Source organism: Herpailurus yagouaroundi, unplaced genomic scaffold (genome assembly GCF_014898765.1).
Source record: "Herpailurus yagouaroundi ecotype Mexico unplaced genomic scaffold, PumYag 220, whole genome shotgun sequence".
NCBI classification, from domain to species: domain Eukaryota; kingdom Metazoa; phylum Chordata; class Mammalia; order Carnivora; family Felidae; genus Herpailurus; species Herpailurus yagouaroundi.
In genome coordinates, this window is record NW_024412451.1 from 4514718 (window position 1) to 4538987 (window position 24270).

Below are 24270 nucleotides of genomic sequence, written 5' to 3' on the forward strand. Positions count from 1 at the left end.
CGGCTGCAGACCTCAGCTGGGCTGGGCGCGGCGCGGGTGGGTATAAAAGGGTCAGTATATATTGAGAGGAGCGGAGAGAGAAACCAGGAGGGCGAGAAGAGAGCGAAAGAAGGAGGTGTAGGCAGTGAGGACCGGAGAGACAGGAGGCAGACGGAGAGAGAAAAAGGGAGGAAAGGAGGGAGAGGGAAAGAGTTCCGGATTGAGGGGGAGAAGGGGGGGAGAGAGCCAGAGGAGAGAGCGAGGGAGGGAGGAAGGCGGCGGGAGAGGCGAGAGGCGGGTGGAAGGAGGGAGGAGAAGGGCGGGGCGCGGAGGCCCTAAGCAAAGGACGAGACTCCAACTCTGACTTTTTCTGCCGCTCGCGGTAAGTTTCCAGTCCGTTATTCGGACTGGGATTTCTTTCTTTATTTGGGAGTGCAGCAGTTTGGGAATAACCCCAGGCTGGGAGAGACGCCCCCACTCTCAGATCCCATGGAAATGCTTGTAATTGAAGAAGTGATCTCTTAGCACTTGGGGTGGAGATTCGGGAAGGGGTGGGGCCCTGCAAGGTTTGGGGGTTCTCAGCAGAGCCCTCCACTGGTAAACTTTCTTTAGCTTTTCCCCACGGCCGTCCAGTCTCTCCTGAGGACGCTGAGCCCAGGGCTTTGCCCGAGTACACCCCAAGTCTGGGGGACCTCCAGGCACCCCGCCCCCCCACCCCGTTCTAGACACTGAAGGGTCCTGGGAGGCTGGCTCCTTCTTTTCAAGCCTCCCCCCGCCCCAACCCCAGCCTCCTACCCCCAACCTGGATCTTGCCCATTTTCCCCAGAAGATGTTCAGCAGGCACCAGTCTGGCACCGCCAGTCTGGCAGCAGGGTGGGGTGGGGACCTCGTGGGCATAGCCAGGGGCTGGGGTTTCCCTGGTGCTTGGAGGCAGGGGTGGGGGGGAGGGATGAGTCACCGGGTGACTCACCGGTCCCCCACCCCCCCACACACACACCCCAGGAGAGGAGGGGGGTGAGTCAAGGATGCCTGTCTCTGGGGGAAGCCCCCAGCTTCTGATGAACCCGGGATGGCATGAACTTGAATTTTCATATCCTGGCCCATATGTGCCCAGGGTCAGGACTCTGAGGAGACACTGCTGGTCCAACTCACTCCTGGACCCGAGTCCACCCCTGGCCTGCTTCAACCCCTGGGGGATCCAGGAGTTCAGGCCCCCAGCCTCCTCCCCGCGCAGACTCAAAGGGTCCGGGTTCCCGGCCCCTCTTCTCCAGCATGCCCTGGAGTCTGGACTCAGCCCCCTTCTCCACCAGGATCCGAGGGGGCTCAGCCGCCCCTGTCCCAACCTCCCGAAACAGCCATCTCCTGACAACCCCCCATCGCTGGCTTCCACGTAGCCATGTCCCTCCTCCTGCTGGTGGTCTCTGCCCTTCACATCCTCATTCTCATCCTGCTTTTCGTGGCCACTTTGGACAAGGTAAGCCTACTCCAGCAGCGGGCTATCTTCTCCCGAAGGCTCCCGCCACGCCCCTCTTCTGAAGCCACTCTGGCCCCGCCCCTTTTCCCTAGCATCTCTCCTTCTGAACCCTGGCTCGGATGCGTCTCCCCTGCCCTTTTCTGCCCTGACTGTCCCCCCCACCCCCACCCCTTCTCACTAAATCCATGCTTTGCCCCCAGTTCAGCGCCCTCCAGCCCCTCACCCTTTCCCTAACCCTCCCCACAATCTCCCTGACCCTGCACACTTGCCTTTCCTAACCCTGCCCTTGTCTCTTGGTCCATCCCAGTCCTGGTGGACCCTCCCGGGGAAGGAGTCCCTGAATCTCTGGTATGACTGCACATGGAACCATGACAACAAAACGTGGGCCTGCAGTAACGTCAGCGAGAATGGTGAGGGGCATCGGGGACCCGTCTGCCAGGGGAGGGGTAACCCCGGTCTCTTCCCAGAATCAAGAATTAGGTAGGAACCCTTCAGAGTTTGAGGGGGCAGGTCTGGGCCCCAATGCTCAGTGAGTGGGGCTGATTATGACCCACTTTTCTGGGTGGTGGTGGGGGGGGTGATACGCTCATGTTCTAAGGAGGATCAGCTAAAGGCCCCCCTCCCTTTTGATTCAGAAAGAGTGGAGGCCACATGCTATAGGTTTAAGGAATGGGGAGAGAGCTCCCAAGATTCTGAGGAGGTAGAATTGTGTTCTCGAAGTTCTAAGGAGAGGAGACTGGTGTTTGGAATGGATGGCTGGGACCAATTCATCTGAGTTCCAACAAAAGAGTGGGGCTGGATCCTTCCAAGTCCTGAACAAGGTGGCGGGGGGGGGGGGGCGGGGGTGCTGCTGCTGATGTATTTGAGCTAGAAGGGAGTGGCACTGTACCCCTTTAAGTTTTTGGAAGTGAGAGATTAAACGCTTTTCCCCAGAGAGCGAAGCCTGAACTTCTGCTCTCACCGGTGCTCTCCGGTGTTGTCCTGGAGGTAGCCAACGCAACAGGGCAAGAAAAAAGAAATAAAAGGTGTAAAGATGGGAGAGGCAAAAGTTAAAAAAAAAAAAAAAAAAGAGGTCTCTATTCCCAGGGGATGTGTTCATGTAGAAAAGCCTAAAGACTCTTCAAAGCAGCTTTGAGAACTGATAAGGGGACTCAGCAAAGTTCCGGGAATCAAGGTCAATAGAAGTGGCCACCAAACTTGTATGGCCCACAATGGGGCGGTGAGTGAGCGGACGGAGCCGGAACCCCGGAACCTACTGTGACTTCCACCTCTCTCTCCTCCTTATTGCAGGCTGGCTGAAGGCGGTCCAGGTCCTCATGGTGCTGTCCCTCATCCTCTGCTGTCTGTCCTTCATCCTGTTCATGTTCCAGCTCTACACCATGCGGCGAGGGGGGCTATTCTATGCCACTGGCCTCTGCCAGCTTTGCACCAGTGAGCACTGCCCCCTGGGGAAGGGGAGGGGAGGGGAGGGGGAGGGGGGGGGGGGGGGGGGGGGGAAGGGAAGGGGAGGGAGGGGCCACCTGAAGTGCCTCCGTGGGCTACCTCCCTGCCAGGGAATCAGTAGTTTTCACTGATTCCGTGGTTTGCAGTCTGTGTCTCTGAGTCATGTGGAAACTGACACTTAGAGCTTCAAGGAGCCAGAGCTGGGGAGCGTGGTGTGGGTAAATAATGTAGATCCCAGGGATGGGAGGGCAGAGGCAGTGGCTAAGTGATACTCCAGGAGAGAACTCTGAATCATAATGGTAGTGGTTTTATAACCCACCGTGTATCAGACACTTCAGAAGGGAGTTTATGTGCTTTTCAATTTTCTTGACTTCGGGTGCAAAGAGCTAAGTGATCATAGTCCTCGGCTTCGGGAATCGTACCTTCTTAGGTTCCTACAAAGCCCCTGCCGTCTTAAATCACTATTTGCGTGCTTAGCTCATAGCAAGGCATAAAAAAACATTCCTTGAAGGGATGGATGGATGGATGGATGGATGGATGGATGGATACTATCGTCCCATTTTATGGATGAGTAAGGGGCACCCAGCTAGACGAACTGAATTGCCCAAAGCCAATCTGCAGTAGCCTCGGTGCACGGCGCGGAGGCAGCGAACCACAACTCCCAGAAGGCAGCGGGGCTGCGCACGGGCCTTCCCGAGGCTTCTCTGCCCCATGGGTTGTCGGGAAATGCAGTCTTCTTGCGGGTACTGCGTGCCACCCGGTTCCCGTCTCCCCGCAGGCGTGGCCGTGTTTACGGGGGCGCTGATCTACGCCATTCACGCGGAGGAGATCCTGGCGGAGCGCCCGGCGGGGGGCAGCTTCGGTTACTGCTTCGCCCTGGCTTGGGTGGCCTTCCCCCTCGCCCTGGCCAGCGGCGTCATCTACATCCACCTGCGGAAGCGGGAGTGAGGGCCCCGCGTCGCCCTGCAGCCCCCTGCCCGCTCCCGGACCCTCGGTCCCACCCCGAAGCCCCGGCCCCGCCGCGTCCTCCAGAAAATAAAACCAATAAACCGTTTAACCGCCCGCTCTGTCTGCTTCCTTCCTTCCTGCCTGCCTGCCTGCCTCCTCCAGGAACCCAGGTCGCTCACTTCTGAGGTCTCCAAAACCGGGGACAGCCGCTCCAGCAGCAGCCTTCGGAATGCACAGCTCCGGGCCTCCCTTCTAGAGCAAGACACAGGGGCCCGGTGTCCCAGCCGCCTTTCCCCTTACACAGACCGGGGGGCCCTGGGCCCTCCCGTCCCAGGATTCCTCCTGAGTCTAGACTTCTAGGCACTTGTGGGGAAGAACTAAGACTGTGGGTTTCCTGTCCTCTTTCCTTGCACAAGGGTGTCTTTCTCTCAACCAGGCAGGATGTGTGTTGTTCTAGATTGTTGCCCCCCCCCCCCCAAGACACTTTTCTATTTCCTTCTTGGAACTCAGTCTCCTTCTCTCGTTAGGACAACCCCTCTTCTTTCCCCTCCCACATCCAATTCTGCCTCTAACCCATATGACACCTTAGTAAAAATGAGCTGCCACCCCCCCCCCCCCCCCCCCTCTCCAGGCCTACACAACCCCATAGGGGGGGGGGGGGGGGGGGGGGGGGGGGGGTGGGCTGGGTTGGGGGGGGGTGGAGGGATGGCTGGGTTTTACCTCCACCGGTGCCCTGGCTCGTGTGCCTTTGGCAGTGAACAACTTGCACAACGGCACATGGCTGTCCTATCTCCCTTGCTCATAAGACCCAGTCTTCTGGGGAGCCAGGTTTTCTCTCAGATCCTCTTCCGTTACCACAGGCAGTCTCCTTCACCAACTGCGAACCCAGTCTCTCCCTAGGGTGACAGCTTTTTCTGCCTAGGACCCCCCCCAAATGCAGTTTTCCCCAAGACCCAGTCTCTTCCTTCAAGGATTCTGATGCTTTCCTTCTCTCCAACCCCTGCAGCTACCCCCACTCATCCAGATTCATTGCACACGATTTATTCCTTTGGGAGAGAGGACGAGGACGAAATTGATAGACCAGTAAATATTGCACAGGCCACTGGTGGAAGAAAGATCCAGACCGAGGTAGTTTCTGCCGAAAGGGTGAGGGGCCCGGGCAGGAAAGGCACCTGAGGTTGTTGGGGCCTGAGTTGGAAATGCGTCTTGGAGGGAGGGTAGTCGCTGCTTCCTCCTGACCCGCGGTTTTCTGCCCGACACAAGGCTCGCAACCCCTTCAGCCTGGACAAGCTGGTCAGCAGCTGACCAGATAGCCTGCCTTTATCAGCAGCGTCAATTCATGGAAAGATCAGGTTTCCTTTTAGAAATGTTGACTGGTTTCTTCTACGCAGCGCCAACTGGCAGCCCAAGGGCTGCTGGTGCCCGGCAGCTGTCGTTGGCAGTTTGCCAGAGAGCAGGGCTGAGCGGCTCCCGTTGGCTGTGGGCTGGGGCCCCGCCTCGGCGAGCAAGTTGGGCAGTTAGCCCGGAGCGGGCTAAAAAGACAATGATCTCTGGCCTCGGGAAGATACAGTCTAACAACTGTGCCCAGGGGTTCGTAGCACTGAGCAGCTCTGATTGGCCGACACTCCTCCTGGGCCGAACCCCGTTTGGCTGTTTACGGCGGGGGTGGGACTAAGCGACGGAACCGCCGCCGAAGCCAAAAAGCTTAGATTGGCTGCGCTGGGGCGGGGGCTTGCCTAGCAACCCTAGGCTGCCTCAATTGCCGGCTTTGTCTGAGAATACGGAGTAACGAAAGCGATTGCTTGTGGGTAAGTGGACGTTGGGGAGGGGCAAAGCAGAAGTGGCTGTGATTGACAGCTCAGCGTGGAGGAGGCGGGGCTTAGTTCCTAACCAGGTGGCGGGGCGAGGCTGGGCAGTGGTTTCGCTCAGGGCTTGTCACTACTGGGTGCGGACCGGGGGGACTCGGAAATGACTGCCGGCAACGCGTCTAGTTTGGGGAAACCCGGGGGCGGGTACATCCCGACGCTGGGGGTCAGGGCGTGCAGGTGGGCCAGGGCCCGAGTTCCGTTGAAGGCCACGTCACAGCCCGACTGGGCCAGAAGCCAGTTCTCTACCTCGGACTGGAGCCACAGGGAGGTCTCTGCAGGGGGAGAAGCAGGTGTTGTGAGGAGGTGACTGGGGCCTGGAAGGACCCGGAAGGGACAGCACGGAGGGCGCAGGACAAGGAATACAAGGGGTCCGGGTTTGGGAGCAGCCTAGAGGTCCGCTTGAGGCTAGGAAGGGTCCGACTCTGGGGCTCTCGTCTAGGGACAAGTCAGGGCCTCTTGTTCAGGGAAGGGTGGAGGTTCCTGTCAACCGGGGGCTCCCAGGGGGAGGGGGCAAGAGCCTCTTTTGGAAGGAGCGCTGGGCAAGGTGGGAGCAAAGGAGGGCATGCCACAACAGGAGACTGATGACCCGAGACCCTAATCCAGGAGGAGGTCAGGATAGGGAAGTCGGTCACCCCAGGGAGGGACTAGATCCATCAAGATCGGAAGCTGGGTTCAAGGGTTCCCATCGGCACGCTGAGCGCCGAGGTCACCTGGGATGTTATAGGTCAGACTCGCCCGTAGGAACCGAGAGTACTGGGCCTGCGCGGTGAGGGGGGGGGGGGGGTCCCCAATGGGGGGGGGCCCGTTGGGAATGGGGGGCGGAGTCTTGACCGTGTAGGGTATGAATGGAGCTCGTTTCAGGTGGAGCCACGTCAGTTCTGGGCCGCGAAGCGATGGGGCGGGGGCGGGGCCCCGGGGACATGTCCTACCTTCCGGCGCGCCGCGGGCCGTCCGGGGCAGCCGGGCCAGGAAGCTGTGCGCCAGCAGGGCCTCCTTGGCGTGCTCCTCCTGCGCGCGCAGGGCCAGGGCGCTGAGCAGCTCCGAGTTGTTCGAGGTGCTGCGGTAGTAGAGCATGTGCGCCAACTCCAGCGCCTGCGCGCTGCGCCGCTGTCCGAACATCTGCGGGCGGGACAGCGCCCCGCGGGCTCAGCGGCGCGACGGGGTGGGAGGGGGCAGGGCCGCCCGGGGCCCCACGCCCCCCACCCCGACACCCACCCCACCCCCAGCCACTCAACGCTGGCATGGTCCTTTCCGCGGGCTCCCGGGGCCTCCCCGGACCTCTTCGGGTTCAGGTCCCTGGGGCTGGTGCCCGGGTATTTGTATTTTACACACACACACACACACACACACACACACACACACACACACTCGCTCCCGCCCCACTGACCCCGAGGCCACCGACAGCTTTTAGCAACCGCTTCATTGGTCTGCTTAGCTGAGCCACATAGTAATGGATTTGCTCAAGGGTTTCCAGACCATTTGAGCTGCAGCCTTGGAACTTTCTGCTACAGTGATTTTTTTTTTTTTTAAGTCCTTATCTTTTTAGACACACACTAAAGTATTTCCAGAGGGCATGTCTAGGATTTGCTTCCGAATAACCCAGTGGTGGGAGGGCAGGGGGCGTGTAGGTGGACCCGGATTGACTGTTTGATAATTAGAGACTCGGGGATGCCCAGGAGCTCATCAAGTGCTTTTAATCCCACAGTTGTTTGAACTTCTTCCATAGTAAGAAGAAGGGTTTACATATGAAATGGTCAAGAGAAGTGCTAACAGAAAACAAATACTCCAAACCTCCTTGAGGGAAAGAAGTCTGGGGCCTCCTTCTCCACGCTTTGCCCCCTCCTCTCCCGGACCCCGATCCCCATGCTTGGTGTCCCCCAAGGAAGGAAATGCGAGCCCACCAGTGCCCTCTGGGGCTCACGCTAGAATCCTCCACTCAGATTCCTCCATTCAGCCACAAAATGAGTTCAACACTGCTGGGTCTCATAGCCTGGCAGGCTGGGGCCAACTGTGAGCCCTTGGCCCAAACCTAAATCCTCAGGGAACACTATCAGTGAGCCCGGCTAGATGGCAGGAAAGGGTCAGAGAGTCAACAAGAGGTTTAAGAGGCAGGCTCTTGGCACGAAGCCAGGCCCACAACGGCCAGGGCGTTTCAACATCAGCTACTATGGAATATTCATCCACGCTCCAGGCTGGCTGCTGTCTTTTATTTTTTTATATTTTTAAGAAAATTTTAAATTATTATGTTTATTTATTTTGAGAGAGACAGAGTGTAGTGGGGGGACGGGTAGAGAGAGAGGGAGACACAGAATGTGAGGCAGGCTCCAGGCTCCGAGCCGTCAGCACAGAACCCGACGCGGGGCTCGAACCCGACGCGGGGCTCGAACCCACGAACCATGAGATCACGACGTAAGCTGAAGTTGGACGTTTAACTGACGGAGCCACCCAGGCGCCCCAGGCTGCCATCTTTTAAATGCACGGGCTGTCTGCCCATCTTGCGCGGAGAACTAAGGTGAAATGCCTCTGAAGGCAGCCCAGCCATGGAAATCGCTCAGATCACTGCCAGGGACTGATGACACGGTTGTGCGCGACCGTGCCCCCTCTTCTTACGAGCCCAGCCCGGCACGGGGTGCGTCCCTGCGTTGGAACGAATCGCCATCGCTTCGGTTGAAGGCGAGGTGTAGGAAGGGCGCGTGTTAGGGACGGTCTGGGATGAAATACACGTTGGGTTTTGTGTCTGTTTCGGCCAAGCTCATGGAGCTGAATCCTCTTACATTAAGTGAGCAGGTCATGCCACGTTCCGTGGCACGCAGATGAGGCCGGGCCTCTCGCTGAGGACACACCGGCTGCCACCTGGGTGTCCCCTTCGACAACCAAAACGCCTCCCCTCAGCCCACCTCCCGGCCTGCCGGTTCCCCCTCTCTGCGCTGTCCCCTCCTCTCCCAGCCGCCTGGTGCATGGCCTCCTCCCGCCGGCCTCTGCCCCTTCCGGTCTGTCTCTGCACAGCCCCAGAACTGACCCCGCTCCCCCCTTGCTCACAGCCCTGCCGTGGCTCCCCGGCGCCCTCAGAGAGCCCGAGCTCCCTGGCCAAGGCCCTGTGTGGCCCGGCCCCTGAAGGTTTCTCCCGCTGGCCTCCTGCTCCTCCTCCTCTGAACGCAGCCCGTGCCGATGAGCCAATTTAACCCCTGAACAGTATCCCGAGCTGCCCTCTGTCTTGGGCCTCTGGGGCCTCAGAACAAGCCAAGTCACCCCTGGGCTGCTCTTAGAAAACACTCACTGCCTCAATCCTCAAGGCTCAGTCCTCAAGGACGCCGCGTCCCCCAGATGGGCAGCTGTGTCATCAGGCTCCTGCAGTGTCCACTGCGACCTCCGCATGTCTCCCTCCAGGGAGAGATCTCTGGGCTGCTTGCTTCTCAACAAGCCCGGCCCTGCTCTGTGCTGAGTTGAGGGGGCCCGTGCTGAACCAGGGCCAGCTCCGGGGACCTCGGGGATGGGCTGGAGGGGACCGACGGGGAGGCTGAGAAGGCCTGGGCCGGGGCCAGGACCGAGGGAACGAGACGGGACACAATATCGGGGCAGGAAGGACAGACTAGGGGGTAGGGCGAGGGCAGCTCCAGGGTCTAGCGGTGACAGGGGGCACAGGGCCCTCTGCGGACAGAGAACCAGGACGAGGAGCAGGTGTGTGGGGAGCCGCCGCTGGAGGGGAGGGCAAAGGGGGCCCGGAGCTGGCGGCCCCAGGCTGGGCGCGGAGCATCCGATCCGGGAGATGTAGAAAGCTGTCGGCGGAAACGCCAGAAGTGGACGAGCTCTTTGAGGGGGGAAAAGAAAGAGGGACGTGCCTATCGCGGCAAAATCACCTGAGACCGGCCCCTTAGACAGGGGCTCGGGATGAAGGGGGGTTGGGGAGGAAGGATCCTGAGCTCAGTGGGATGTGGGGCGCGTGGGAAGGGCTCGGGCGTGTCCAGGCGGCGGGTGGGGTGGGGGGCTGGAGACTGGGAGAGACGCCTGCACCAGAGACAGATATCTGGGAGCCACCGACACACAGGAGGGAACAAGGGTGCACGGGGAGGGGCGGCTGGAAGGAGGCTGGGAGGGCTCACGGTCAAGGGTTGGAGGCTCCACCCAGAGCGTGGGAACACATTTAATGGATGCGTCACATTAACTAGTGGACCGGGTTTGGAACTGGGCCCCTCAGAGGGGCGCCCGGGTGGCTTAGTCCGTCAAGCGTCCGACTCTTGATTTCGGCTCACGTTTTCGTGAGTTCGAGCCCCGCGTCCGGCTCTGTGCTGATGGCACGGAGCCTGCCTGGGATCCTGTCTCTCCTTCTCTGTCCCCCCCTCCCTTACCGCTATGCTCGTTCTCTCTCTCTCTCTCAAAATAGATACATAAACTTGAACAAATAAAATAAAATAAATAAATAGGGGCCTCTGAGGCGGGACGGATGGTCCCCCTGGGGCTGGGACTCTGGGTGCCCCCCCAGACCACTTGACACCCTTCCCAGCCTCCCTGCTCTTGGTCTCATAGCCCCACCCCCTCCATGGAGGCTGCCGGCTCCCTCGGGGCCTGCAATTCTTCCATAGCAGCTGCTGCCCAGTGGCTAAACCCCAGGGTCCCTATTCTGGCATTCAAGGCCCTTGCCACTCTCTAGGGCCTCACTTCTCCACCCTGGACCCCGGACTCCAGCCCTGTGAGATCCCCCCCCCCCCCACCACCACCACGCTGTGCCTGCCCAGCCCCTTTCTCCACCGGGTTCACTCCTCCCCTTTCAAACGGGAGGCTGACTGAGGTCAGCCCAGGTCATGATCTCATGGTTCGGGAGTTCGAGCCCCACCCTTCGCTCACTGCTGTCAGCGAGGAGCCCGCTTTGGATCCTCTGTCCCCCTCTCTCTCTGCCCTGCTCTCTCTCTCTCTCTCTCTCTCTCTCTCTCTCAAAAAAAAATAAAAAAAAAATAAAAAAAAAAAAAAAAGCTTCCTTTAGATCCTGCCTGACCACTGGTCCTCAGCAGCTCCCCCCACCCCCAGCCCTTCACCCTCTCAGCCAGCACAGCCTGGCTATTATCTGTGGGATTTATTATCATTGTCCTAAGAGCCTGCTGGGATGGCTGTAAACAGCTTGAAAACCAATGAACCAGCGAGTGAATGATCAAGCACAATGGACTCCACACACCAGTCCACACTCCTGGGACCGGTGCCAACCCTGGGGAGAACTGGTAAAAGGCAGCCCCTCTCCCCCGGCCAACTCAGCCTCAAGACAGCACACAGGGCACAAGTTAGGTTTCAGCTCCACCCCACCCCCCGCTGCCAGGCCCTCAGCTCTGAATCCTTGGATGGTGAACAACCTGTGCAACCGCACCAGGCGGCCCTGCATTCACATGTAGCAGAATCAGGAAGGGAGTGTGTTAAAAATATAGTTTCCCGGGCCCCAGGCCCAGTTTCCCGTTGAGTCCGTTCGGGCTGGAGCTCAGGGAGGCTGCCCCGATAAAACAGCTCGCCTGGTGATAACGATGCCCCGGCCAGGATGAGGAAGGAAGGAAGGAAGGAAGGAAAGGAGGCGGGAGGAAGGAAAGGAAGAATGACTGAGGGAAGGAGGGAAGGCATGAAGCAGATTAACGCCGGAAATAAACCAAAATGGAGGGTGGCCTGACCCTGGGGCCGAACGAACGCGCGGAGGCAGGGACCCAGGAAGCGTGGCGGGCAGCCCCCTTACCTTGGAGGCCCGCAGGCCCATGAAGGCGGCAAAGAGCAACAGCAGCAGGGAGGTGGCCATCTTGAGGTCCGAGAGCACCACCATGCCCACGTTGACAAAGAACACCGCGCCCGAGACGAAAAGCGTGACGTTGAGCAGCGCACGCTGCAGGGTGGGCGTGCGCACCTTCAGCTCGGGCAGCAGCTGCTCCAGACCCTCCAGCGGCGTGTCCTTGAAGCTCTTCAGCACCAGGTGCCCCCGCTTCGTTCGGGCCGCTAGCACCACCCGCTTGAAGTACCTCCTGACGGACCAAGACAGAAGGGGCGAGGTGGTCGGGACCGCCCCGGGGAGCCCCCTCCGGCCCCCCCCCCCCCCGGGGCGCCCTCTCTAGCTCTGCAGTAACGCGCGGTCATTTTCAAGGCTGCTACCCCAAGGCGGTGGGAGGAAAGTCAGACCTACGCCAAGGGTCCCACCACAGGGCATCCGCTGAACAATGCAATCCCCGGTTATTGGACACAACCATGGCTTCTGGTTTCCTGGGCTTGGTAAATGAGAGCTGAATAGACTGTCTTGTCTTTAGTTCTGGTTTTTTGTTTGTGTGTTTTATTTATTTATTTATTTATTTATTTTTTCAAATTCAAATTCTACTTGTAACTTAGAGTGCCTGCTAGGTGCCAGGGAGTGCTACGAAGCTCTGGAGAGACAATCGCCGCCTTGGTGGAGCTTATAATCCAGCGCGAGAGACAGACAATTAAACTACACAGCCTGCAAAGTATAAATATCTCCTTGGAATAGATTCCTGGAAACGGAATTGCTGCTTTAGGGGCGTGAGGGCTTTTTGTCTTCGGCGGTGTTTTTTGTTTTGTTTTGTTTTGTTTTGTTTCGCTTTGCTTTGCTTTTTTGGATTCGTGGCCATATCTGATCAACTGATTTCCAGAAGGATCGGGTAATTTATAGGCCCAAGGGAAGATCTGGCTCTCCTGACCCTACTCTGTATTTGAAGGGCCTCCGTTCCAAATATGAGGCTCATCGGAGTCCTGGTGGCGCCATTTCTTCAGAATGTGGCCTTCCTTTGCTTGAGGCTCCACTTTCCTCATTTGCAAAATGGGGACAAGTGTCGCTCCCCTCTCTCTCCCCCTGGGAATGCTAGTTCTTATGTTCCCCCTGGGAAGGAAAGGCGGCATTTGGGTGATCTCCCCGCCCCCTTTCTCGACTTCCCACCCAGGGCCCAGACACCCAAATGCAGACACTGACCTGCAGTCCCCTCTCGACTCTAACCTTGCTCCCTCTCGCTGCAGCTGGGGAACAAGGGCCGCCTCACCTCTCTGCGGGGGGCGACCTGATGAAGCCACGTTTGGAGCCCACGCTGGACTTACGGGGGATCTGCCCGACTCGCTGGCCCAGGGCCCAGAACTGCATGTAGATATACTGATCCAAATTTACCGTCACCTGACAAGGGGGACAAAGGAAGCAGAGGCGGATGAGCATGGTCTGCGGTGAGAGCACAGGTTACTGGAATTAGATGCCCCTTCTCCCAGTGATGTCCACCCTCCTCCCAGGCTTATCATCACCCGGTGTTTAGGCAGGGTGGCCCTGTATGGTTGCTCGTGTTGTGTACTGCGCAAGGGCATACCATCTGAGATGGCACCATTTACCTCACAGTCATTTTTACTGCCATATTTCTGAGAATCTAAGATGCCACCGATTGTAAGATACGACATGTGACATTGTGTAAGCTTAAGGTACACGACATTTTACTTTGATGCATTTATATATTGTAATATGATTGTCGATTGGATCCTCCATTACCTTATGAAGCAATTGAAAGAGAAAATATATTGCCAATTAACACTAGGCCACACCACCACTTAGAAGTTATATTCCAATTTCAGGGACAATAGAATATGACTTCAGTAAAAAGTATGTCTTAACATCATTAAAATGGGGGAGTTTGGAAGATTATAGTACTTTTATTATTATTATTATTATTTTTACTTTAAGGATGAGCATTTCGTATTACTTATTATCACAGTTTTCTGGCAGATGGCGAGAAAGCCTCTAGTCCTAAGAAGGTCCGTTTCTTTTTCCAACAGATGGCAGTGGACCGACTGGGAAAGAGGTGCCCTAGTCTAATTCACCGAGAACGCTGCATGGGCTCACGCCCTGCGTTCAGGACAACTCCCAGCAGCCTCTGCCTCCCAAAGGCTCATCCCTGCCCCCAGGCCTTCCGGTGTTTTGGTCCTCCTCTGGAAGACAGGCACCTGGACCTCATCCTGAGGGTGGTGGACCACCAGAGCGTAGGCCAGAGTGTCCTCAGACAGCGGGGAGAAATTGGCCTGGGCCAGCAGGGGCTCCAGAGCCTGGAGCACCTCCTGTTCGTTGGACAGACGCTGTGGGTCCGTAAGCGAAGGCTGGTCGAGGGTCTCCCTGTCGGGGTTGATGGGGTCATACAAGGCCTGAGGAGAGAGTCAGAGAGAAGAGAGACGGGCTAGGGCGCGGCATGAGGGATTGCTCCCGGCCCCATCCCTCAGGGCCTGAGCGTCTGTCCTGTCCCTCCTCCCCCAGTAACAGACGGGAAGGTGGACGCAGGGAGGCACAGAGAGAATACGTTTCCCGGTTTCCTCTCCCAAACCTATTCCCCCCCCACCTCCAGTCAGCCTTGGCCTCTACCCTGGGCGTCAGACTCTCATAGTCAAAGATCTCTGACATCTCCCGTTGGAAACGCCACCTTACATCTAACACGGCCCAAGGAGAATGCTTCGTTCCTTCCTCTCCCTCCCCCCAGCCTTCTCCCTTCAGGAAAGGGCACTGCCTGATTCATTCGGATGCTCTGATCAGACACCTCGGAGGCATCCTTGATTCCTTTCTTGTGGTCGCCCCCTGGTCCAGACCTTTTGCAAGTTCACTGGCTAGACCTCCGAGGAGTCCTCGAATCCATCGTTCCCCTCCCCCCACCCCCATCTCCAGTAACCCCTTCCCGTCCCGGCTACCTGTCCTCTGCCCCAAACAACTGCACTGGGCTTCTTCTCTCGCCACTCTTTTAAATTTTTTAACGTCTTTATTTATTTTGAGAGACAGAACGAGAGTGGGGGAGGAACAGAGAGAGAGGGAGACACGGAAGCCGAAGCAGTGGCTCCAGGCTCTGAGCCGTCAGCACAGAGCCCGACGTGGGGCTCGAACCCACAAACCATGAGACCATGACCTGAGCCGAAGTCAGATGCTCAACCGACTGAGCCACCCAGGCGCCCCTTCTCTCGCCTCTCCTACACCGTGCTCCACGAAACTGTCGCACCAAGAACTCATTTATTATTTAGACTATAAACAGATCCCACACCCTCTCCCCGCGGTGGCTTCCCCCCTGCCCTTGGAATAAATACCAGAGTCGTTCCACCGCCTCCAAGGCCCCTCACAAACTGGCCTCCACCCTGCCCACCTCATCTTATGCACCCATCCCTCCCTACCCACCTTGCAAAAACTTGTGGACTGAATGGATGGACGGATGGACGGATGGACGGATGGATGGATGAACAAATGAATGAGTGAGTGAGCGAACTGCTGGGTGCCTAGCCTATTTGCCCGTTTCAGGAAGACACATGACTCACGCCAGACTATGCGGCACAGGGGACTCACTGGTCCATAAAACGAGCCGAACTCTCCGTGTCTCCCAGGAGAGGTAGCCTTAAGGAACCACTTGTCCGGGCCAAGTGCAGGGTTGAATTGGTGGAAGGGAAGAGGGTCTACCAGCGGCAGGAACGGCCTGGGCAGAGGTCCGGAGGTGGGAAGGCCCACGACCTTGGAAACGACCTGGCAGCCGAGCCTAGCAAACCCCCTTTGGAACGAACTCCCAGGGCTGGGGCGGGCCGCCAGGGGGGCGGGACTCCAGCCCAAAGCACCCCCCCCCCCCCGTGCCGGAAGTCCCTCCTGTTCTCAGACGCAGAGAGTGACCTTGAGAAATTTCACTTCCGGGACAGAGCTGGGGTTTGACAGGGAGGGAAGCTCAGAGCTGGAGGAGAGAGAGAGAAATCGGTATTCGGCAAGCATCCACCGCGCGCTAGATTCTCCGCTGGGCACTTGACATCCACGCAGGGCTTCCGGCCAGAAACCTGGAGGCCGCTGGTGACCCCCGGCTCCTCCCCTCCCCCACACGTTGAACCCTGCTGATTCTCCCTCCGAAACAGGCCCCCTTTGCCCACCGGCCCCACCCCGTCCACACCACCAACTCCTCTTCCTACCTGGATGAGTCCAGCGGCCTTCTCAGTGGCCTCCCCAAAGCCCCTCGCCCCACCCTCAACCACCTGTCCTGTCTACACGGCAGCCGAGATTCCATCGCACCACGAGAACAACAGTAATAAATGATAACGCGCGGTTATATAGCGCTTGCTGTGTGTCGGGCACTGTTTGAAGCAGGTTGTGCACGCGTTATGCACATAAGGTGACGATGGCCCCTGTGGTTATCCTCGTTTAGAGATGTGGGAAATGAGGCACAGAGAGGTTAAGGAACTGCTTGAGGTCACACAGCCAGGAAGTGGCATATCAGGAATTACACATGTAACCATGTCAATCTCCTGCAAAACTCATTCCGAGGCTCCCACTGCCCTCAGGAAGTAGGACCGTGCTCTGGACCGTGTCCTTCCCGCAAGGCCTCCCAGGACCTAACACCACGGTCCCCCTTGGTGGCTCACAATGGTTTTAGTTCCTCCAGGCACAGGGATGTTGTACATGCTGTTAAGAGACTCTCCCTGCCCCCCACTCCCCTCCCCCTTCCCTTTCCGCGACTCAAGTCCCACTCTTCTATCGTATTCCAGCTCCCTTCTCGCCCTCAAAAAGCCCCCCTCCATTCCTCAGGCTGAGCAGAGCCGCCTTACGTGGTTGGGCAGATTGTACGCTGCACAAATGTGCCAGTCCAACATAAGCACCGTTGTAGCTGCTGTCGACCCATACATTTATCGGAACAGTCGCCCTTTCAGATGGAAATAAAGGGTCTAGAGCAGCACATTCCAAACGAACTGCCTCCAAGGATAGAAACATCTAGATCTGCACCATCCAATACCTCACCACTGGTCACCGGTGGCTCCGGAACACTTGAAACATGGCGAACACAACTGAAATTTCGGACGGAATTTCTAAATTTTATTTCATTTCAGCGCCCTCACATTTAAACAGCCACATGGGGCTAGCAGCTGCCAATGTCGCGTGCACAGCACCAGGCGACAGAAAGGGGTGCGTTTTCTGATACGCACACAGACTTCAGTTCAGAAACCAAGGTCAAGCTGCGTTACGCGCTGGCACGAACTGCACCCCGGGAGTTCACTGTGTGGCTGTATCTGTTCGTCGGGGGAGGGTGTCTGACTCACAACTGTCCCTGCCACCCAAGTTCAGCTGTCCGAGGGCAGGGTACGGGCCCGAGTCTGCTGCTCAGGTGGGTCCTGAGCGCCGGACTTACATGCCAAGAGCCTACTCGACGCGTGGCCACGGACGTCCGACGGGCGTCTCGACACCTCCGCGCGGGCACCCGACGGGCATCCTCTCAAAGGCACTACGTCCCAAACTGGGGTCCTGAGACCCCTCCCCAGACCTGCTCCTCCCGCCACATTACCCAGCTTAGAAGCGTCCAAGCCCATCCTTCCAGGTGCCCACCCTGAACCCATCGGCAAATCCCTGATGGACCCCCATTCAAAACGGATCCAGAATCCAACCACTTCTTCCCACCACCCCTCCTCCTCCACGCGCCAAGTCTGAGCCCCCCCTTGCCCTTGCCCTTGCCCTTGCCCTTGCCCTGCTCCCATCCTCCAGCCCCAACCCAGTCCGTTCCCCGGGAAGCCGCCGGAGGGCGCCCGTCGTAATAGAAGGCAGCTCACATCCCGCTGCTTAGAGCCCTCTGGTGGCTTCCACATCACTTGGAGTCCAAGCAAAGTCCTCACTGTGTCCCACAAGGCTCTGGGCCCTCATCTCCAGCCCCCTCCCCTGTGCTCACTCAGCTCTAGCCCCACCAGCCTCCTTGCTATCCCTCCTATACACCACGCACAGCCCTGCCGCAGGGCCTTTGCACTTACTGTTCCCACAGATCTCCTCATGGCTCTCCCTCTTGCCTCCTTCTGGTCTCTGCTCAAATGTCGCCGCCTCAGTGAGGCCTCCCCTGACTACTCTCCCTAACATTGCAAAACATTCCTGTTTTCTAATTTCTTCTTAATTAGGGTTACCAGATTTAGCCACAAAAAAAAAAAAAAAAAAAAAAAAAAAACAGTATACCAGGTGAGATTTGATTTCTAGATCAACAACTAATAATTATTCGGCCTCCGTATGTCCCGTGCAATATTTGAGGACTGCGTTACCTAGGACATGATTATACTAAAAAAAAAAAAAAAAATTATTCCCAGCTTATCTGAAATTCAAATTTAACGAGGTGGAGAGGGTTGAATGGTGTCCCCTCAGAACCTCAGAATCTGACTTCATTTGGAAATAGGGACTTTGCAGGTCTAAGGAGTAAGAATCCCAGGGTGAGACCATCCTGGATTCGGGTGGGCCCCATATCCAGTGACGGTGGCCTTTATAGGAGACAGAGAAGGGCGCGCAGGGCCACAGAGAAGAAGGTGATGTGAAGACGGAGACAGAGATTGGACCGTCGTGGCTACGAGCCAAGGAAGGCTGACAATGACAGTCACTGTCCTCCAGGACCGGGGCACGGGGTGGTTCCCCCCTCAGAGCCTCCGCGAGAAACCCACCCCGCCCACACTTTGATTTTGGACTGCTGGCCTCCCGAACTCCGAGAGAACAAATTTCCGTGGTTTTCGGCCACCCGCTTTACGGTGATTTGTGATGGCAGCAGTTGGAAACAAATAAACCGGGTGCCCTCTGCTTGATCCAGCAACTTCCTCCTCAATACTTGGCCCCTCTTCCAACCTTTTCCCTTCCTTCCCGTTTTTTTTTTTTTTTTTTTTAACTCTTTTAAGTGAACTCTACCCCGACATGGGGCTCGAACTCACACCCCCAAGATCAAGAGTCGAATATGCTCCACCGACCGGGCCAACCAGGCGCCCCTCCGTCTTCGCCGTCTTGAAGACCTGGGTCCTTCCCTAGAACGTGATCCCGTGAGGCAGAGACGCCCATCGGTCAGGCTCACCACTACGTCCTGGGGCCTGGAACCATCTGGAGAACGCGGTAGGTGCTCAAGAAATATCTGCTGTGCACTCACGGACGAATGAATGAGGGAAAGGAGGCGCGGACGGAGGTCACCTGCCAAGGTCACCCACACAGGTAGTGAACAATGAAGCTAGCTGTTCTTTTCCTGCGCCAGGCCGCTTCCTCGAGGGACTCAGGTCACCAGCAAAGGGTCACTCATGTGTCCCACCTGTCTCTATAGCTCTTCCCTTCTCCTCCTAGCATCGCAGCTTAGAATCTGCTACCTCAGTGGAAATATGCATCTCTGCTGTATACGTTTTCTATGTTTCCATATGTTTTTTAAATTCTTAAAAATGTTTAAGTTTATTTATTTATTTTTGAGAGACACAGAGAGAGAGAGAGAGAGAGAGAGAGCACAAGCATGAACGGGGATGGGAAAGAGAGAGGGAGAGAGAGAGAGAGAGACTCCCAAGCAGGCCCCACCCTGTCAGCACGGAGCCCAATGAGGGGCTTGAACCCACAGACTGTGAGATCATGACCCGAGCGGAGATCAAAAGCCAGACGCTTAGCTGACTGAGCCGCCCACCGCCCCATGTGTTCCTGTACATTTAAATGTTCACATAATAAAATGCTTTTGGGGGCACCTGGGTGGCTCAGTCAGTGAGTGCCCGACTTGGGCTCAGGGCATGATCTCACAGTTCGTGAGTTCAAGCCCCACATCGGGCTCTCTGCTGTCAGCGCAGAGCCTGCTTCGGATCCTCTGTCCCCGCCTCTCTCTGCCCCTCCCCTGCTTGCACTCTCTCAAAAAATAAATAAAAAACAGTTTTTAAAATCATAAAATGAATGAATGAATGAATAAATAAATAAATAAAATGATCTTTTTCAACAACATTTTTGAAAAACCCTGGGGCGCCTGGGTGGCGCAGTCGGTTAAGCGTCCGACTTCAGCCAGGTCACGATCTCACGGTCCGTGAGTTCGAGCCCCGCGTCAGACTCTGGGCTGATGGCTCAGAGCTTGGAGCCTGTTTCCGATGCTGTGTCTCCCTCTCTCTCTGCCCCTCCCCCGTTCATGCTCTGTCTCTCTCTGTCCCAAAAATAATAAATAAAAAAAAAAAGAAAAAAAAGAAAAACCCTGCCTCCTGGGGTCCCCAGGCTAGAGCTCAGAGGCAGCTGGACATGGGGGCAAATCGTAGCTCAGCCAGGCCCTCTCAGTGCCTCGGTTTCTGCCTCTGCAAACGGGGCTCCGGGCGGCTCCCCCTCGATTCCACAGGAAGGAGCCAGCCGACGAGCGCGACCCAGAGTGAGCTCAGCAATAAGGGGCCGATGTCACTGCTACTCAAAGCAGAGAGGGGCCGTGTCCGAGGGCAGCGGCAGGGAGCAGTGAGGGGCTGGCTGAGCAGGCCTGGGGTGTCCAAACCCCGCACCTTCCAAAGGACCGGCCATCGACTGGGCTCTTGGAATAACTTCTAGGCCCTTGGAAATGTTCTGCCCGATCGGAGGGTCTTGCTCGGACGCACTCGAATGGGTGGCTCAGTCGGGTACGCGTCGGACTCTCCATTTTGGCTCATGATCTCGGGGTGCGTGAGATCGAGCCTCACGTCGAGCTCTGCGCTGAAAGTGCGGGCCCTGCTTAGGATTCTTTCTCTTCCCCTCTCCCTGCCCAGTAGCTAGTCTATGCTAACTATGTGGTTTATGGCGGGGCCTCGGGCCATGAAGTAGCAGTTTGACCTCTGGAGGGGCTGGTGACTGAGTAGCTCAGGCCAGCTACGCAGGCGCTGACAGACCCCCTCCCCCGACCCCCTGCCCCCTAAAATCCTGGACACCAGTTGGGGCACCTGGCTGCCTCAGTGGTTGGGGCATGTGACCCTTGATCTCCGGCTTGTGAGTTGGAGCCTCCCGTTAGGGGTAGAGATTTCTCGAAAATAAGATCTTTAGGGGACGCCTGGGCGGCCCAGTCAGTTAAACATCCGACCCTTGATTTCAGCTCAGGTCATGATCTCATGGTTGGGAGATCGAGCCCCGAATCTCTGCGAAGCTCTGCATTGACAGTGTGGAGCCCACTTGGGATTTTCTCTCTCTCTCTCTCTCTCTCTCTCTCTCTCTCTCTCTCTCTGTCTGCCCCTCCACTGCCCCCACCCCCCACCCCGGCCCCATCGCCTTTTTCCTTTCGCTCGTTTTGTTTTGTTCGCCCTCCTTTCGTTGCAATAAACCACGACCGTGAGCACAAGGGCTTTTCTGAGCTCTGGGAGTCCCTCACAGAAGATCCCTGAAGCTGATCACTGTCTCCAGGACCCCCCACGCAGCCGGCATCCCGGGATGGGGAAGGAAGGGGACCCGGAGCATGTGGCTTCCTGACATCCCTCTCTCCAGGGGTTCTGCTTCTCTCTCCGGCTGGCTCTTTGGCCGCCCCCCTCCTGGGGCTAGTTCCCCATACTGATCTCAAGGCTGGGCGGATCCCAGGCTAAGCTAACCCCCTTGGTGGTCTTGTCCAGTACCATCTAAGTGCTCCCAGGGATGCTTCCCGGCCCAGCCCCCTCCCCCGACCCCCAGAGCCCACATCCAGGTCCATCGCTCTACGAGGCTGGCTTAGAAGCATCTAAGATTCCCGAGTGCCAGACCGAGCTCCCGTCTTCCCCACAGACCTGCCTCCCGCCCCCGCCCCGTCTTCCGCGGCTCGGTAAATGGCAGCTCCGTTCTTTCAGAGGAACTGGAGGCACCCCCTGACTTTCTCCTTCCCCCCCATCGCCCGCCCGCACAGCCCAACGCCAGTGCCTTCCAACCATTACCAGCGTCCAGACCACTTTTCCCCGCGTCCACCACTATTACTCTTGCTGGGGTGGCCATTATCCCTCAGCTGGACAAACATAATAGACTCTGAATAGATCTCCCTGCGTCTGACAGGCTGTTCCAGAAGGCGCCCGCTAACACCTAAATCAGCGCATGTCCCTCCTCTGCTCAGTAGCCCTCCCAGCTAACTTAGAAGTCAAGGCGAAGTCCCCCCCACTACCCACAAGGCCAGGCACAGTTTGCCCCCGATGCCTCTCTGCCTTCATCTACGGCACAGTAGCCCCCTCGGGTTCTTCCAACACCCGTACCCCAGGGCCTTTGCACTTGCTTTCCACCCCCTCTGCTTGGAATGTGCCCACCCCCACCCCCACCCCCGCCCGGGGCCACCAGACACCGATCGGGCTCTCTCCCTGTCTTCACTCGGGTCTTCACTCAACCATCACTGCTCAGAGCATAGCCAGGTTGTGTACCGGATGAATGGGTTAGGGCACAGGCACCCCAAGGTCAAGGTGGGCGGGGCCACGTCCTCACCTGCAGTCGGGCCAGGATGTGGTGGTAGTGGAACAAGGTGCAGAAGTCCACGTGCGCCGCAAACAACTCCAAGGCTGCCTTGTCCGCGGGGCTGGAGTGGAATTCCTGTAACCCCAGGAAACAAAACTCCTCTGTAGGCCTCCTTCCCCTTCCTCACGGGGAGGATTTCTTTCTCTGGCAGCTCTGGGCTTTCTAAAATTTTGTTTTGGGGGCGCCTAGGTGGCTCAGTGGCTCAAGCGTCAGACTTTGGCTCAGGTCATGATCTCCTGGTTCAGGTCCTGATCTCCCGGTTCGTGGGTTCGAGCCCCGCGTCGGGCTCTGTGCTGACAGCTCGGAGCCTGGAGCCTGTTTCGGATTCTGTGTCTCCCTCTCTCTGACCCTCCCCTGTTCATGCTCTGTCTCTCCCTGTCTCAAAAATAAATAAAACATTAAAAAAAAAAAAAAAAAAAGAAGCCGAGACTCCGAGCCAGGCCTGTCTGACTCCAGAACATACATATTAAACTCTTTCTTTGTGCTTCCTACCTCCGTGACCTAGGCGAACGCCTTTACCTTTCTAGGCCTGTTCCCTTATCAGCAACTGAGGATCACACCCACTTTGTCGGAGATCGATGGTGACAATCTAATGCCATCGTGTGTCCATATACATGCGTGTGTGTCTACGTATGTCTGATTTACGTGTGTGCTTGTGGGTCGAGTCTGGCACAGGCCTTAGTACAGACAGGTGTTCAATCAATAATTTTAAAATGAATGAATGATAACCCTCAATCAGGACAAGTAGGATGATGACAGTGGGGCAGGAGCTTAGCTCTGGAGCCAGACCAGGACTCTCAGTGGAGCAGGTGCCTAATGCCTCACCGTAGACCACAGTCCCTGCCCTGCTCTGGTCAGGCCACTTCGGTGCAAACCTGGGCCACAACGACACAGCCTTGAGTCAGTCACTTTCCTTCCCCTGCTTCAGTTACCTCATTTGTACAATGGGGATGACGGAAGTGTCTCTCTTACTGGGTTGTTCTGATGATCCAACAACGCATGGAAAATGCTTAGCACAGTGCCAAACAGTAAGAGCTCAAACAGTGTGATAATAATTATGATTAAAGCTTCATAAGTATGGTGATTATTTTTAGGTAGCAGTAAGAGTACTGATGAGGATGATTATCATACCCATTTTGCAGAGGTAAAAACCATGCCCCAGAGAAGGCTTGTTCAAGCAAGACCCCAGAACAAGCTTGAGTCTGGAATCAACTACATCCACGGCTCACAGAGCCCCCCCACCCCCGCCGCATTCCAACGCCACGCCCACCTCGGAGCACAAAGGGAACGGGAACTACAACTCCCAGGAGGCGCCAGGAGAGCCCTCTGCGGCACGTAGGGCGGTGCCGCCGCGATGCCTGCCGGGAGTCGTAGTCCCCGGGCTCTTGGACCCGGGACAGGCGGTACCTGTATCAGGAGGCGGAGCAGTTGCTCCTTGGAGAACGGGATGAACCGCTCGCGGTACTGCTGGGCCCAGTCGCGGGGCTCCGTGGGGTTCCACATCTTGCGGTACTCCCCCATCTTGGCCGCTAGCGACGACAGGGCCCGGGGGGGCCCGAGAAGCGTGGGCAACAGGGACCATACTCGGACCCTGGATCCCCAGACCCCCCGGGTCGCCAGCAGCATAGCCAGACCCTTTCCCTGGAGCCTAAACAAGGGAAATGGGCAGGGGTCAAAGGTCATCTACAGGAAAAGCGCCCTCTCCACCTCCACGGACCGTCCATACCCCAGGCAGGGCACAGAGCCCATCTGCCAGTCTTGTAGCCCGTCTTGCCTGTGTGCCCTCCCACACTGCTCATTTGGTCTGCGCCCCAGGCAGGAGTCGGAGATTTTGAGTCCTGGGCGTTTTTCGGGCCCAGAGACCCTTTAGTTGTATAACGGGTTTCTGCGGGGTCTAAGCAACAGGTGAATCTTAGGAGCATAGGAGAGGCTCGGAAAGGCTACATAGGGGATGCAGGGCGGCCCTCCCCCGGCCATGCAGTCCGCCGTCTCCCTCACCTTAGCCAACGCTCGACTGTCATTGAGCCTCCTGCGCATGCGTACGAAGGTGTCCTGGGTCCCCAAGGTTCGGCTTCAGCCTGCAGTAAGACGCATGCGCAAAGCCTGGGTCACGGCGCGCTGTCCATCTTCCCTCCGATGCCCTGTCTCAACCGCGCGTGCGCCATCTGGCAGCCTTTCTTCTCTCGCCTTGTTTGAGCGCGGCGCACGCGCTGCGGAAGCCTCTCCGTGTCCGCGCGCTTCAAAGAGAAGGGGGCGGAGCGGGCGCGAGACTCCCGGGAGGACTGGGTCGGGGCAGGGCTCCCGCGCGCCGCCAGCCAACGGCGGGCGGCCCAACGTCCGCGGAGGCCACGCCCCCGCTCGTGTCCGCTCCCGAGTAGGCGGGGAAAGGGCGGGGGGCGGGGCTT

General features: G+C 57.5%; 2 protein-coding genes and 1 non-coding gene across 7 annotated transcripts; 1 reads left to right on the forward strand and 2 right to left on the reverse strand.

Moving 5' to 3' along the window:
* Window positions 1–243: 243 nt before the first annotated feature.
* On the forward strand, window positions 244–3958 carry EMP3 (epithelial membrane protein 3 (MAM blood group)). 3 transcript variants are annotated; one of them, XM_040457582.1, is made up of 5 exons: window positions 244–361; window positions 1290–1453; window positions 1761–1863; window positions 2744–2884; window positions 3675–3958. In XM_040457582.1, exons 2-5 carry the CDS (start codon window positions 1376–1378, stop codon window positions 3842–3844), a joined length of 492 nt encoding a protein of 163 aa, XP_040313516.1. In that variant the 5' UTR covers window positions 244–361; window positions 1290–1375; the 3' UTR covers window positions 3845–3958. The 3 variants fall into 3 exon arrangements, with proteins under 3 accessions (XP_040313516.1, XP_040313517.1, XP_040313518.1); XM_040457583.1 differs by having other exon boundaries at window positions 271–361; window positions 1094–1453; XM_040457584.1 differs by having other exon boundaries at window positions 283–361; window positions 1214–1453.
* A 911-nt stretch (window positions 3959–4869) lies between these two features.
* Window positions 4870–24167, reverse strand: TMEM143 (transmembrane protein 143). 3 transcript variants are annotated; one of them, XM_040457572.1, is made up of 8 exons: window positions 23864–24167; window positions 23273–23513; window positions 21836–21940; window positions 13660–13854; window positions 12720–12847; window positions 11420–11699; window positions 6642–6831; window positions 4870–5984 (listed from the first exon to the last, which is right to left on the reverse strand). In XM_040457572.1, the coding sequence occupies exons 1-8, from the start codon at window positions 23884–23886 to the stop codon at window positions 5770–5772; spliced, it is 1377 nt and encodes a 458-aa protein (XP_040313506.1). In that variant the 5' UTR covers window positions 23887–24167; the 3' UTR covers window positions 4870–5769. The 3 variants fall into 3 exon arrangements, with proteins under 3 accessions (XP_040313506.1, XP_040313507.1, XP_040313508.1); XM_040457573.1 differs by lacking the exon at window positions 23273–23513; XM_040457574.1 differs by lacking the exons at window positions 4870–5984; window positions 6642–6831 and adding an exon at window positions 8101–8419.
* On the reverse strand, window positions 14558–14642 carry TRNAR-UCG (transfer RNA arginine (anticodon UCG)). Its single transcript has one exon. It is a non-coding gene; the product is annotated as a tRNA-Arg (tRNA).
* Window positions 24168–24270: the final 103 nt, after the last annotated feature.

Coding starts and splice junctions, on each gene's coding strand:
- EMP3 (XM_040457582.1), top strand. CDS start 1,376: ATGTCCCTCCTCCTGCTGGTGGTCTCTGCCCTTCACATCCTCATTCTC. Junction 1,454..1,760: donor TCGTGGCCACTTTGGACAAG/GTAAGCCTACTC, acceptor GGTCCATCCCAG/TCCTGGTGGACCCTCCCGGG. Junction 1,864..2,743: donor CAGTAACGTCAGCGAGAATG/GTGAGGGGCATC, acceptor TCCTTATTGCAG/GCTGGCTGAAGGCGGTCCAG.
- TMEM143 (XM_040457572.1), bottom strand. CDS start 23,886: ATGACAGTCGAGCGTTGGCTAAG. Junction 12,848..13,659: donor ACCCTCAGGATGAGGTCCAG/GTGCCTGTCTTC, acceptor CCCCCTTGTCAG/GTGACGGTAAATTTGGATCA. Junction 11,700..12,719: donor AGGTCGCCCCCCGCAGAGAG/GTGAGGCGGCCC, acceptor TTGGTCCGTCAG/GAGGTACTTCAAGCGGGTGG.